This window comes from Aphelocoma coerulescens, chromosome 21 (genome assembly GCF_041296385.1).
Source record: "Aphelocoma coerulescens isolate FSJ_1873_10779 chromosome 21, UR_Acoe_1.0, whole genome shotgun sequence".
Lineage (NCBI taxonomy): Eukaryota > Metazoa > Chordata > Aves > Passeriformes > Corvidae > Aphelocoma > Aphelocoma coerulescens.
Genome location: NC_091034.1, coordinates 4,160,475 through 4,175,565, shown reverse-complemented (window position 1 = coordinate 4,175,565; position 15,091 = coordinate 4,160,475). Strand labels below are relative to the sequence as shown.

Sequence of the window (15,091 nt, the reverse complement as noted above, 5' to 3'; positions counted from 1 at the left end):
AGTAGTTTCAATGTGCCCATTTTCAAAGTCTCCTGAAAACTACCTTCAAGCCTAAGTTTAGTACACATTTGTAAAAAGTTTCTTCATAGTAGAACTACAGACCTGTTTGTCGTTTCCCAGTTCCAGAAATAATATCAGCAACCTCATAACTTTTGTGGAAGTTTAAAATCTGTATTTTCAACACCTTCATACTCTTTTGTAGCAATAGAATAAATGTTATTCCAAAAGATCCTTTTATGTCTCAGGCCTCAGAAACAAGCACTGTGTCTATCTTGAGATAGATTAGGACAGTTCAGTGGGAAGTACAGTGATCACATAGTCCAACAGTGTTTTTATGGCATAAGAGTTACGTGTCACTGTATGACTTCACTCCCATGGGATTCAGACTCTGGATTGCAGATTCTGGTTGAACACAGCCACCACAATTGACAGTTAAATCACAGATGTAAAATATATTTATGGGAAGTGGGTTTCTAAATATTGGCTTCCAAACCACTTAATTCAAGGAGAACCTCCACTAATTTGCTGTAAGAGGTGGTTGGAGCTCCAGCGTCATCAAGCAGTGAAGGAGAACAGGATTTTCAGGTTCTGAGGTTTCAGTAAATTCCCTTTATTATGGATGATGCTCTGCCACCTGAGGGCAGTGAGCTATCTGACAAAGATAATCACAGGGATCTGCTCTAATAGTCACTGAACACAGGGAAAATACTTTGGATTTATGGTTTACCTCAAAAATGAGGTCAGGATCAATTGGGGAAACATGTTACATCAGCCAGGACACAAAGGTGACAAACTCTAGAGTTGTCAACAAAAGGAACTTACTTCCTACTCCAAGATAACAACAGTTCAGTCTAGGTTTTCCCTTCTAAAACAAAATGAACTACATACAGGGAATGAAATGCTGTTGTTTAGACACAACAGTTGTAATTTTAGTTGTAAAAAAAAGCTTGTGTAAAAGATTTCACTTCCTGATACCCTGTATGTACTTGAGAAATTTGGTCTGATAATGAGAAAAAACAAACTGTAATAACGAAAGAAATATCCAGGAGGATATTTCCAAAGATAACTAAGATAGGGGATAGGAAACTGAATGCAAAAGCTTTAAAATTCAAATCAAATGGATGATTCCTGAGCAGTGAAAGAATGATAAATTAACTCCAGTCCCTTAGAAGTGCTGGTCACAGCCATGTTCTTGGAATGTGGCAGACCTGAACCCAAATTATCACCACAAGAAGTCTCAGGAGAAAACTTAATGGCATAAAGTTCGAAAAATGTTCCTTTTCAAGTCTCATAAAGGTCCTTCTGGAGTATCACTGAAGAAAGGGAGGAGCTGGCCATTCAATTTTAAAAAATTTGAATGCTTTGTCTTTTAAACTGCAAAGTGACAGAAGAGACTGGAAACTTCAAAAGCATCAGTGTCTATATTCATCTGAAATTTCAAATCTCTTTAAGAAAGCTACATTTACCATGATGTTTGTTTTATAAAACCAGAGACTGTTTGATTAATTTTATCAGTTAATCAGCATATGATCTGTAATTTCCTTTAACTGGTTTTCATCCCAGCATCTTGAATACCCAGAGGAACCTTCTTTTCTTGTGGAAGTAAGTCTTGAAGTAAATTGTTCTCATTTTCCACTGCGATGTGAATTTCAGTTTCTTTTTTCAAGGCATTTTCTTCTTTTGAAAGGGGAGTTTCTTCCCCTGTTGGGGAATAACAGGGAGTGCTTCCATAATCCCTTCTAGTTGAACTAGTCTGCTCGGGGCACTGGGAGCTGCAGTCGGGGCTGCAAAACTTAACAATACACGTCACATTCACCTGCGTTCCTCCGTTACCAGAATGTTCTGTCAAATAAACATAAAACACATTAAACATGGAAGAATGAAACCAGAATGGGACAGTTGGATTCTTTATCCAGCTCTTTGACCTACAGTTAAAATAGACACTCAATATCTTTTTCCTTCACTTAATTTAGTCAAGTGGGTGGAGTTGGTTCTGTAACATTTTAGTGGGTTTTACTGGTACCGTAAAATCCACATATCACCCCAGAAATAAAGGCTACAAAAACGAATGCAGAGCCCTGGATTGCAAACAATTCCTTGCCCATCTGTTGTCATTTCAAATGCTATTGACAATGTTCTTTTATTACTGCTCCCTTCGACTCCTACTTCCACTCACAGGTAAGTGCCAACTATGTGATCCCCTAGTCCCTAAATACCTGTTTCTCCACTGAGAAAACTCTCTCTTTACTGTCTCAGGGTGGCAACTTAAAACAATCACTTTTTCTTTTCAAAAGCTACTAAATTTTCTCTCTGCTGAACCAGACTCATATGTTTTATCCTGCCATTTAAACTTCTGCTAAAAAAGATTCATAACTGATAATCAAATTTCAAGAGGTTCTGGATCATTCAGAATCATTCCTACCAGAACTCGCAGAGCTTTGTCTGTCTCCACTGTGGAGTTTAGAACCTTCTGGAGGTGAATGTTGCTGCTGAAATCCTTCTGGGGTTTTTTTTTCATCATTCTTTTTATTTATTACACTGATGCTTGCAGATCCAGTTGGATTATTCAGGATGCTACTGCTGGATTCAGAAGTTTCCAAGAGATGCTGTTGCTCCTGTTCAGAACTCCTAGAGTTCTGCAATTCTGTATCTCTCACTTTTTTGTCACACTGTTTTTCTGGAGGGGGAAAAGGCTAGAACATTTGCAGAGAAATGCAAAACGTTAATCTTTAAAAAAAAAAAAAGCCCACTTTTTGGTCAGTATTTTGGCAGCTAAAGAAACCACTGATGACTGGAACTAGAGGAGCTTTAAGGTCCCTTCCAACCCAAGCCATTCTATAATTATTTTCATTTGCATAGTGATGACTGTAAGTAAAATTCGTAACATCTCATTAGGGGTTCAACAAAATGAACCCATCTCCTGAAGGCACCCACAGCACTACTCTGATTACTTAGGGACCAAAGGCTGTAAAATCTGGTTTTCCAAACCCCACCTGTGTTTTACTGCTGTTTTTAGCCTCACACAAAGTGAGGGTGGGACATTATTTGGGTATATAAGGTACATCTTACACCCTGGCTTGGGGACCAAACCACCCCATTCTCACTCCAGTTTTCTTCCTGCTGTGCAGTTTTCTTCTACTTGTAATTAGGTGAGAATTTATGATTTCTGTATAACTTTTGAAGAAATGGAAGAGATGGAAAGAGAAGACGCTCACCAAATCTGCTTCTGTAGCTGGTGCAGAGTACACAAGGGCTGCAAGTGAGCAAAGACAGTTCATTAGCACCCAAACCTGTCCCATTTGCAACAGCTGCACCCTAAACTAGGCTGAGTGATCCCATGCTCCTGGAATAAACTCCAAATGTACACTTATTACAGACAGTTTGAAAACATTGAAAGCTGTATTGTATTAATTTTGTGACTTAAATTTAGCCAGGAAGCAAAGAGAAGCTTCTGCATGAATTCATAATTTTGCTTGTATAGTGTCACTGAGAAAAGGTATTGTTGACAATAAACCACAGTTTAATTATGACACCTGAAATTGTCTAATATTTAAACGATGAAGTACCAAATATTTAACAAGCTCCAGTAGAAGCACAATTGTTGCACAGTTGTCCAACTCCAAGGCTTTTGTGTGTTTAGACAATTACCTAAAATCTGAGGAACAAGACAGATTTGAAGAAAGCTGGCATCTTCTAAGACACTAACTTCAATCAACCACCAGGCTCAAGTTAATGGGAAATAAGGTGACTTCCCAGTTTTTACAGATTTGCTTGTTTTCATTTAATGAATCTTACCTTTTTTTTTTGAGACTAAGCAATACCCCAATATAGCAATTATCAGGACCAATAACAGTGGCCCTGCTACTGCTCCTGAAAATAAATAAAGAGGAGAAATTATTTAGCAAGTTGATCTAACAAAGGATCTAATTAGAAAAAGGCAGTTTTGTAGTTTCTGCCCATGCCTACAAAAGCTAAATTTACAAGTATTGTGTATGTCTGACATTCATATTTGATGCCCTAATTGTCAGATACCAAAGTCTCATTCCAGTCATTACCATTTCATAAAAATGAATTCTCCTCTCCTGAAAAGGGAGGACAGAGTTTTGGCCTTGGTAACAAAAGGTATTTCTCCAGGCAAGCAAGAGTTTGTCACATACAAGGCAAGGTAGCTCAGAATGCTCCTAAACATCTCTGCCTTCTGGATGGGCTGTGAACAGGAGAGAACACATCCAACCTGGGAATGCTGTCAGGACCTCCTGTCTCAGGAAAGGCTGACAGAAGACTCCAAAGACCTCTCACCAGGTCAGGTTTGCCTCAGTCCAGAATATAAGATACCTTTTCTACCAGCTATAGCAACAATTCTCAGGAGATGCCTTATATAATCTAGTTCGGGGTTTTTTTAGAAGTACTTTCAGATTTACAAGTACTAGGATAGTGCAAATGCACAGGTAAAAATGCAGCTCACTACAAGCAGTGTCACATTGAATTAATTGAGTTCTTCTGAGGTTCTCTTTGGATACAGGTGACTGGTCTTGGAAAGACACTGAGAACTAAATATAAACTTGGTTCCCAAGCAGACAAAAGTGACTTTAAATGAGTTAAAGCTCACCGGTGATGTGGGACAGGTCAGGTACAGAGTTTAACGTGACAGGCTGAGTTATTATTTCAGGTTTGTGGGAAGCTGAGCTTTGGGTCAGGAGTAGGTTCAAAATGGTGTGAGGCAGAACTGTGGCTGTTCCTGAGTCACTGCAAATAGTGTCATTCCTGCTGTTCCCAGGAACAACCACTGATTTACAACTGCAAGAGACAGAAAGAGAAGTCAGGAAAGACAGAAAGCCCTGCACAGTTAAGGCCACTTTGGACAGAACACTGGCTCACATGGTATGGGGTGTACAGCTGGTGTTGTAGGATTCCTCGGGGGAAAACGTGCCAGGAGGACAAGGTTTACATTCTGTGTCTGTGCTGTCTGTCCCTTTAAACAAAGAGGAAAACTCCAGTTACTCATCTGGTGAGAAACAAGAATGAATAATCAAGGTCTGCAGGAGATCCTGGCAGTGATACAGAGGCAGTGCAAAAATACAGCCTATAACTATTCACAGAAGATATTCACTTGAAGCACCCAACCCAAAGAGAAGATTAACCAGCTGTTAGTTTGGTGCCATTAATAGCCAATCTTTTTCAAGGACTAAAAGCCCACCAAAAGGTTCAAATTGTGGTGCTGCAGACAAAGCTGAGCTCTTTCACTAGTCCCTGACTGACTGACTACCATAGTGTTGTGTTCTCCATCTTCTCAAATGATTCCTAATTTTTTTTAAATGTTCAGTGTTTCGAATGTTTGAAAATTATTTGTCATTTTGAGACAGATATATTATTAGAGTGGTAGATTCCATCAACTAATAAAACCATATCAATTCTGCAGGACACCATGGAGTCATCATTATTTATTGGCGTACAGTAAATTCTACCTGAAGCCCTGTCTCAAGGATTTTAGGAGTGATTAAGTGGTTTTGAATCTCAGTCACTTGTACAGAATAAATCACACAGTAGAGCAAAACGAAGATTAAGTTGGATTGGGAACTTTATGATACATGAAGTAAGAGATTGCAACATGTTGCCCCTTGGGATATACCTCTGGAGAATACTGTTACTCTGCTTAGTGCCTACTTGCTAAGAATGTAAAAATAAACCCTAAAAAGAATGCACATGTGTAGGGAATTAGGCCAGAGTAAGTGTTCAGTAAGCAGAGTGTTCAAAATTAAATTACCTTTTCTGGAAACCCGGTAACCTTTGCCGCACTTTTTATGTGCTCTACACACTTCGCAGTAGTCGTCTAGTTTGGAAACACAGTACTTGTGGGGTGGGCAGCTACAGACTCTGTCCTGGGACCTAGTGCACGTTTGATTCTGTACAAGCCCTGGTTTTAAAACAAGAACAAAGCAAGATGTCATTGACAACATTTAAAATCACAGCCTGCAATGTTTCGAGTGAACATGAGGTGATGTTCACATTCCACAAGTTTTGGGCTTGTATAGCATCATAAATCAAATGTGTTATATGCCCCAATGTCTACATTTTCAGAAGAGTTTTCTCTCTCCAGGCAAGGAGAAATTTGCATCTGTAGAGTGCACACTTAAAACTCTGTACCTGCAGTTGTGTTATATTTTGTCATAACCCCAAACATGGCCATTTGCGTTCACCACTGCAGTACCTGGGGCCATACTGAGATTTTCAGTCTGTGCAGATTATGTAACTGTATTTAAAGTGTTTGGAGATTTTACTACAGACATTTCCACATTGTAATTATCCAGCTTTGTAAGATTATCTATTTAGATGAGATCAAAGGTCCTTTCAACATAGACTGTATCCTTAAAACTTACTTCTCAGTGAATCAAGTATATAATGTTCTACACCAATTTCCACTAGAAATGATGGAGAACAGCATGCTGAGTTCATTAATGCAGGTGCCCAAAGTACAGGTGTTGGTACAATGTTCTACTTTATGTACTGTTAAGCTGCTTCAGTGAATAGAACCAGTGTGCTCTCACTGACTGCTGCTTTGCAAAACAAATAAAATTAAGAGAGGAATATCACAACCTATGTTTGCTGTTGTCACTTCAGCAGACAAAATGAGAAATGATAGGATGCTGGAAATGTAATTATCCATTTACCAGTGTCCAAGTCAGGTCTTAAGATCTCTTGATGGGACGTTATAAGAAGGAACTTATTCTACTGATGGCATTTGGAATTATTTTGGTGATGTAGTGTCTTAGCTTTTAATAATATAAGATCGGTGTCTCATTTTTAGGACTTAAAAAACAAAAAAGGGACAGGGCTCCCTGCAAGACTTTTCCTTGGTTCTTATCCCTAAATCTTACACGTTCCAAAACCATGAGGACTATACAACTGATTGACAAAATCTCCTGGTTTTCTTAGGAGAAAAGACAAGGTTAAACCAAGCCCAGTCTTTGAACAAGCCTCTTTACTAGTCCAAGCCTACCTTTCTTGCAGGGTGGTGAGCAAGCAAAGCACTGTGGAGAGTGATTCCAGATCGCTGTGTACGTTTTAGGTCTGCAGGGGCTGCACTTTGTGTCCACGGTGTGACTGCAGCTCCCTGTCCTATATTGACCTATTAAAACAAAAATAATGCAAACCAAAATAGAGAAAGCATCTCACAGGAAAAGATCACTAGGACTTAAGTTTCATTCTTAGCTGTAGAATCCCTTCCCTTCACTGACACTATCAGATTGGTATCATATACCAAGAAACTGTTAATATAAAGGAGGACTGCATGTCTCTACAGGGAAAGTCTGATTTATGTCCACCCATGTTTGACCCCTTTTCCTACATTCAGTTCAGTGAATTCCAGCCTCATTCAAAACAAGGCAGCCTCACTGCTGAACAAAACCCCACAGCACATACTTAGGTGCAGCTACCACAATACATAAACCAAACATTTTACCTTCACAGAAGCTGTTTTATGGTGAACACACGGAGGTGTTTCACACCCAAAGTCAGGCACATGACAGAATGATGTGCCTGGGTGAGACCCTAACTGCTATTAAAGGCAGTGAGTAGAGAGGGCAAAATCAAGTACCATCACAAACAGACCTGAATTAGAACTTCACCACTTGTCACTACGTAGAGGACACGAGCTCACACTTTCTCCCTCACCTCTCTAGCCAGCCTTAGCAGAGCCAAGCAGGAGTTTCTGAAACTACTGGCATTCCAAACAAAGTTAAAAACTATCAAAGATAGTTTCTTCAAAGCTTCTCACCACTAACAGAGCTTAGTACAGTGGTGGGAACATGTAAATATGAATTCCAACATATTCATTTTGGAGAAAGGAAAACACATCAGTTGCCATTTCCCTTTCATGTGAAAGGACAAAGAAGATAAAAATCCATGTCTCATATCCTTTACAGAAATATCCTGGAAAACATACTCAGAAAGCAGGAATAACACTGAAAAAATTTTGGAGCTGCTTGGAGAATCTGTTTTTCAAAAGAATAGGCCCTGGAGGTGAGCCAAATGAGTTCTTTCCAAAGACTTTGTTTTTCCCTGTACTTACTTGAACCTTTACATTCTGCATCCTACATCCTGCTAATGATTTACGCTGATTTAGTACTGAACACTACATAACACAACAGAAAAGTTTTACCTATGAATTACCATCTTTCATCTGTCATGAACAAAGGAAGTTTGACAGATCTATCTAGATAATTTCAGTTAATTCAAGAAACTGCAGCTGTTTCAGCAAATACTGATTTCCTGTTTAAACTTCCGGATCTGACAGATCAGCATTTATGGAGAAAAATTTTCTTTGCTCAGCATGTAATGAGGAAAAAAGGGCAGGGTTTTTGCTGTATCTAATATAATATAGTTACAACTTGTTGCAAAAACCCTACTACCAAAATCTCCAAAGAACATTACTATCCCACTCCCTAAAAACAACCCCAAAACCCACAGACAATGACTTCTGCTAACTACAGGTCACTAATAATCACCCCTGGCATATAAGACATGACAGCTCAGAGCAGACAGTGTCTGCAGTCCTGTCCTCAGTCTGACAGTGCTATGCAGTGTCTGATTTACAATAAAAGACAACAAAACTCCCTTAATGAGCAATGATAGACTGACCTGTTCAATGGAAAGCCCCTTATCTAAGTGATACTATCATAGTGCAGAAACTAAGCTTTACTTCATGCCCTTTTTTACAATATATTTTTTATTAATGGGCTTGGGTCTGCATTGCCTAATTTTTGTAATTCCCTTAGTGAGCTGTTGCTCCCCCTCCAATGTTGACTAAAATTACTTCAATTAATTTAATGAAAACTTCATGAAGAGCTGTGCTTACACAAGCTCAGAACCTACCTCCTGGTAAGCCCCAGCCAGGTTAACCTTGTAGGAGAACTCCACTTCTGATGGACAATGTGTCTCTTTTGCAGGTGTTTTGCAGTCACAGTGTTTTGTTGTCTTTGAGAAAGAATGCATTACCACAGCAAAAATCTGATGCACTTTAGATATATAAGTAATCAAAATACACTATGATCATCTGAAAATTGGGAGAATTTGGCTGAGTAAAGTAATAGTTTGAATTATGACCTACCTGGAGGGCACTGGCTGCAGCATTTATTAAGTTCTTCATCATAGAATTCGGTGCTGGGATCATTGCATTGTGCAAACTGTGGCGTATAAGGTAATGAGTATTCCTAGGAGAAATCAAAGGGTAGTCATGGGTCACAAGTCCATTCTGATCCTGAATTAGAGACTCAAAAGAGACAAATACCTAAAGACCAATGCAATTACAAGCACCTTCCTTTCTAAGGCACCGGTGTAGCCCCAGTGAAACAGAACACAGCAGATGCCAAGAGGCTGCAGGGCAATGCACAGCTAATAAGCTGCTTTCGACTCTTTTGAGGTTCCTTTGTTTTTCAAAGATCCACCATCATGAACAAAGTGATTTCTCCAAGTTTTAGGTTCAAAAGAGTGCAGTGGAACTATGGGATTAACATCACATCCAGTCACTACTGCCTCCCCCAAACCAAAGAGCTGAGTGCCTTATCCTCAGCTTCCATGGCTCAAACAACATCCGACAAAACACCAGAGAAACCTAAATTCCTACGTGTGGGTTTATGGGAGAAACATTTACTGCAAAGTAGCTCAAAGACTTCAGCCAACCTTTCCAAAGAAAAGGAAAAAAGGCTTTTATCTTTCCAGATACTCTGTGATTCCTTCCTGAGCGAGAAAGGCCTTGATGTTTTGAAAATTACACCTCCAAAAATTGCACTGCTGCTTCTGAGAAGCAGCACCTTTGCAGAAGGTGCAGACAAATATGCGGGTTAAATGCATTAGAGACAATCATGAAATACAGGGTGCCTGATTTCAGCTCACACTGATCAGCACAGCTCAATGACTTCAACGAACAAGTGTTAAATTATTTGATGACTTGCCGACTATTTTCAGAGGGAAAAATACACTTACTTGAAAGAAGGCTCCTGTTAGGTAGGACAAGCATATGAGTTTCCTGCTAGAGCAGAAAGGCACTGTTTAAAAAGGAAGTGACACTGCTCAGCTTTCTGCAATCTGATTGCTCCATGTGTAATCTACACAAATTTAGAGGAATCATTACTAAAGAGAAATCAAAACAGGAACAAGCTCTTGGGAGGCCGGTAATGAAAATATCCTTCCGTGTTACTGAAAAACACGTTGAATATCTGTTGTGTCTTCACATTACTGACAAAGGAGACTAATGTTTCCCACCCTCAGCAATTGCTTAAAGGGAATTCAGCATGCAGCTCATTGAAATATTCTACCTCTTATTTACCTGTGATCAGAAACAGGATTTTGTCAACCTACTCAATGGTCAGTGTCAAAAAAACCCTTTTCTGAGAATGTGAAGGCAGAGAAAAGTCTTCTTGAGTTTAGATATCATAGGATGGACAATGATAAATCATCCTGTTTGCAGGATGATGAACTTGAGCTGAAACTAAAATCTGATGAAGGAGAAAAGGGCTCTGCTCTCATCAAAAGTATTTTTCATTTAAGTTACTTTTTTATTAAAAGAGGAAAGATCAAATGTTGTCATCCCATTTTTGTAGTCACTATGATCAACTTCATTAAAACAAGCAGTTGAGAGCCTTTTCAAAACATAAATCTTCACTGCAAGAGCAAACAGAGAAAAAAAAAAAAAGGAGAAATACAATAAACCACATCACAAATTACCCTGCTGGTGAGGCTTCCTGGCAAAGAAAAAAGTTCTTATCTCATGTTCTTCCCTGCCTGTTGTAAATCCTGCCCTGGAGGGAGCTACAGACACAGGAAAACCTGTCAGTTGCTGGGTTCATGCCTGTTTCTCTGAAGTTGTGCTTGGAAGGATCTCTCTACTGTCTAATACAATCTCCCTGAAATTCTATCTGATGAGCTGTGGCTCTCAGTGACTTACAATTGACAATTTCTTCCCAACTGTCCTCAAATAACATGATGGGAAACTAAAAGGGACTTGTGACTGGCTTAGCTACGATTTGTGCACACACAGGTACAAATGCATGCTCAGTTTGGTTTGCCCTGGAAGGATTCAATTCATTTAGTAGCTACTCCCAACATAAACTAGTTTAATCAAAGCTGTCAAATCTGTCAGAGGAAGTGTAGGCCTTTTACTAGTTTTAAAACTCTTCTGGATTTCTTTGCTACAAGACCCAAATTTTCTAGCAATGTCACCAATCCTAAAGTCTGAGTTGGGCCATATAAGATTTCTGTCTGGCATCCAGATCCATTGGCTACTTTGGGCTGAAAGAGTGATGAGTAGAGGCCATATTATATTTCACAATCTTTGCATTTTGCTAGTGTTTGTATCTCTCACAGGTCCTAATTTTATCCTCTGTTTTTACTGTGATTCAATGTTCTACAAGCAGATTGTGTGAAGGGAAATTAACCTGATTTTGCATTACAGCCTTAGAGCTTATCAGTTTAGTTAGCAGTGTCTAATGGCAGCTGACTTAAAAGAAATTTATATGAACAAAATTAAGACTTTGGAAGACTTCATTTAATTTCACAGGTACAAATAGAAATAAAATGCCTCATCTGTCTTGGACGTTAGGAAAAAGTTTTTACTGAAAGAGTCATAAAGTTCTGGAATCATCTGCCTGGGGAGGTAGCCCGGTGGAGTCACCATCCTTGGATGTGTTTAAAAAAAGACTGGATGTGGCCAATCAACAATAAACAACCAGTGCCATGGTTTAGTCAAGGTGGTGTTAGGGCATGGGTTGGACTCGGTGATCTTGAAGGTCCCTTCCAACCTGGTGATTCTGTTATTCTATCAGTAGAGGCACAAACATTCTGAAACACAAAATTTAGTCTAGCTCTATGCACATCAAATTAAGCAACACATTTTGGCAGAGAAATGGATAAACTATGCTTGCCTTTGACTTCGTAACTCACTAGGGAGATTTTTGCAATGCCTCTGCATTAAGCAATAACTAAGAAGTTACATACACAAAGTCAGTGACTCCTGACTCTGGAGTTCCTGCATTGTTTGGATCATTATCCTGTTTGCACTACAGAGATCACTATACAGATGACTCCCTGGAGAGGAGTGGGCTAACAGCAGTCTCCACACCAACTGAAAGGACTTTAGGTATAATTAAATTTAAGTATCTTACATAATGAAAATAAAACATGTTATCATGATGGATGAATATATATAAAAATCCATTTCCATAACATACATTTTCACTCAAGGCCATTTAAACAACAATATTTAAGCATCTATTTTAATCCTAACTCATATGTCTACTTTTCTACTGGTCTCCTTTTCATACATTTGCCTTCAAACTTAAGCTGTCAATCAGAGGAGTCTCAAGAGGAACTACATCTGTGCACAATGTTCTTCACGCATGTGAAACCACAATGAAGTCACTGAGGTCTCTGTTGTAAAATCTGTTTCTATGGAAAGGACTTGAGGTACAGACACTGTCTGCTGAGCTACCAGGCCTACTGAAGACAGCAAAAAATATAATTCTGTCTAAAATATTTAAACTTCTCATTTACAAAAATAATTCTGTTGAAGTTTAGTTACCAGATAACAGCGTCTCCGAAATCAGCTGGAGTTGTATCGGGCTATGCCAACTTTACTCACACTAAAAAGTTTCTTTCAAAGCTGCTGTGCTGCACATCTCTCTCAAAGATTATGGTCCATTATGTGAATTGTTCTCCCATCCTATATTGCACTTTACTTCTATAAAGCAGGAGTCCTTGCACAGCCGCACACCAACAGATTAACAGTTCCACATTCCCCCTCCCTGAGAAAACAGTGTCTCTTTGCTTACTGCCAGGAATTCTACTTCATTGCCACTCACCACCAGAATATGAAAACATCTTCTCAGAATGAGAAAGCAGGGAGATGCACAGAATATGGAAGCTGTTCACAACACGCAAAAATTATAGAAGTCCAAGTTTGTAGGAAGACAAGGTACATTTTATTACATATGTATTTGGAAAAACATACACATTTCACCAGCTCTTCTGTTTGAAAATTTCAGGCTATTTCTGATAACTCTGGTGACTCAATTGTAAAAAATGGCAAAAATGATGTTCAGTTCCTGTGTCTAACACAGGGACTGAGGCTGGGAACTTTCAGAGACTTTCAGATGAATGAGAAAAAACCCAAGAAGTAGTGTCACTCAAGAACTCTTGCATTGCCAGTTTGTTTCCCTCAAAAATAAACTAAGTTTTCTTTAACAAATCACTGTTAAAAATTGATATAACAGGCAATGGGTTTTTTTCCAGCTCTGTGGCATATGTGGTATTTCTGAAACTACTGCATTTGTTTTTCTAACTGTATATATAGGCTTTTCCTTATTTTGTCCCAGTGCTAAAAGTGATGCTGAAAGTTTCTGTCATTATTTCTATCATTATGTTTCGGTCATGTTTAGAGTGAGAGAAGAGCTAATTCCTTTTGAACCAAAGCCCCTTGATCAGCATGAAGTATGACAAAACCTGACACTTAAATTCTGGTAATAAGTTCTGCTACAATTCTGAGACTCTCCCTTCTCTATCTGCTTTATGCTATCCACTGCAAGGTGTCCAGTAAATCAGGTTCAAAACAGTCTCACCTTAAAACCAGAGCTGAATTAAAAATTAGTGAGAAACAGTTAAAATAATTATTTTAATATATTATCAACTTACTATAGCACCCAGTAGTCCTTAAAAGACCATTGTGTAATTCCAGGTTCAATACACATTCTGACATCCTCACCTGATTTCAGTGAATCTTTGTCTTATCCAGCCTAAATTCCTATGATTAAATAAACATGTAAATAACATAAATATCCCATGAGAATACAGTGACCTGGACATCTCAGCAACATTTCCATATTTATCTTCACAATCCTGGACATTTTAAAATCAGACAGAAAAGTGCTATCAATATACCAGTACAGAAAACACAGAGCCAAAGGCAAACAGATCCCATCGAGCTCTTTGACACAGTTACAAACCCTCACTGCCAAACAGTGGTACAGCTGGATATAGAACACGACAGTCACCACTGCAATGAAGGGGAACAGTAACAGCTGCAGCACATCAGATCTTCACTGTAAATTAAAAGGCTTTTCGATTTAAATTGGGAAGAGCTCTAGGGAACCAAAGGAGCTCAACAAGCTCTTCCTGTGTAAACAATGTAATAAAGATAGGGGTTTACACTCTGCACTTGCCAGGACACTCACCACAGTTTTTACATTCGAACAAGCCTGCAAAATCAACCCATTTCCGATGAAAATACAGGAAAAAATATTAGTCTTTGGGGAGCCAAGAAGTAACAACGACACAGACAAAGGGCACAGGCTGAGCTTTGAAGCAGTCTTAAGAGCGGGACTTGAGGTTGCTGTAGAGATCACAGCGAATCCAGCGCAAGCCCAGGGGCACAGAGGTGACAAGGGACAGACATGTGACAAGGGGCAGGGGACAGGTGACAAGGGACAGACAGGCGACAAGGGGCCGACAGGTGCCAAGCAGACCGCACACACAGCAGTGAGACGCTGCCCGCTCGCCGCGCGCCTCCAGAGCGGCAGCATCAGGCGAGGCCCGCTCGCGTTTCCCCTGCTGCTTTGCAGCGCTCCCAGCGCCCCTGGAGCAGCGCCCCTGGAGCAGCGCCCCTGGAGCAGCGCCCCTGGAGCAGAGCCCCCGCCCCGCCTGGCCCCGCTCACCCGCCCGGCCGCGGCGCGGGTCAGCGCCGGGGTCAGCGCCGGGAGCAGCGCCGGGAGCAGCGCCGGGAGCAGCGCCCAGCGCAGCCCCATCGCCGCCGAGTGCGGGGGCGGGGCGGGGGCGGTCCCGCGACCCCGGGACGGGTCCGGCCCCCGGGAGCAGCGCCCCGGGCACGGCCGAGCGGCGGCGGATGCGGTCCCCACGGCCCGGACATCGGAGCTGCTTACACGGGGCTCTCGGCTTGTGTGGAGGGTTTCTTCAGCCCCATTCATAGAACACCCTGAGTTGCATCACTGAAGTCCAACTCCTTAGCCCCACAGTACGAAGTTACCTTTGCAGCATTCCAATATTCATTAATACTCACCGTACCAGTCACTCGTGTGTCACACGG

The 15,091-nt window shown here is 40.4% G+C and overlaps 1 protein-coding gene across 1 annotated transcript; it reads right to left on the bottom strand.

Annotated features, from left to right (window-relative positions):
• Window positions 1–586: 586 nt before the first annotated feature.
• LOC138121367 (tumor necrosis factor receptor superfamily member 1B-like) lies at window positions 587–14,792 on the bottom strand. Its single transcript, XM_069034815.1, has 10 exons — window positions 14,703–14,792; window positions 9,107–9,209; window positions 6,998–7,126; window positions 5,765–5,914; window positions 4,879–4,972; window positions 4,610–4,797; window positions 3,796–3,870; window positions 3,216–3,253; window positions 2,423–2,693; window positions 587–1,842 (listed from the first exon to the last, which is right to left on the bottom strand). Exons 1-10 carry the CDS (start codon window positions 14,790–14,792, stop codon window positions 1,544–1,546), a joined length of 1,437 nt encoding a protein of 478 aa, XP_068890916.1. The 3' UTR covers window positions 587–1,543.
• Between the last annotated feature and the right edge of the window lie 299 nt (window positions 14,793–15,091).

Coding starts and splice junctions, on each gene's coding strand:
- LOC138121367 (XM_069034815.1), bottom strand. CDS start 14,792: ATGGGGCTGCGCTGGGCGCTGCTCCCGGCGCTGCTCCCGGCGCTGCTC. Junction 9,210..14,702: donor CCCGCGCCGCGGCCGGGCGG/GTGAGCGGGGCC, acceptor GATTTCTCCTAG/GAATACTCATTACCTTATAC. Junction 7,127..9,106: donor CTGCAGCCAGTGCCCTCCAG/GTAGGTCATAAT, acceptor TTGTTTTAATAG/GTCAATATAGGACAGGGAGC.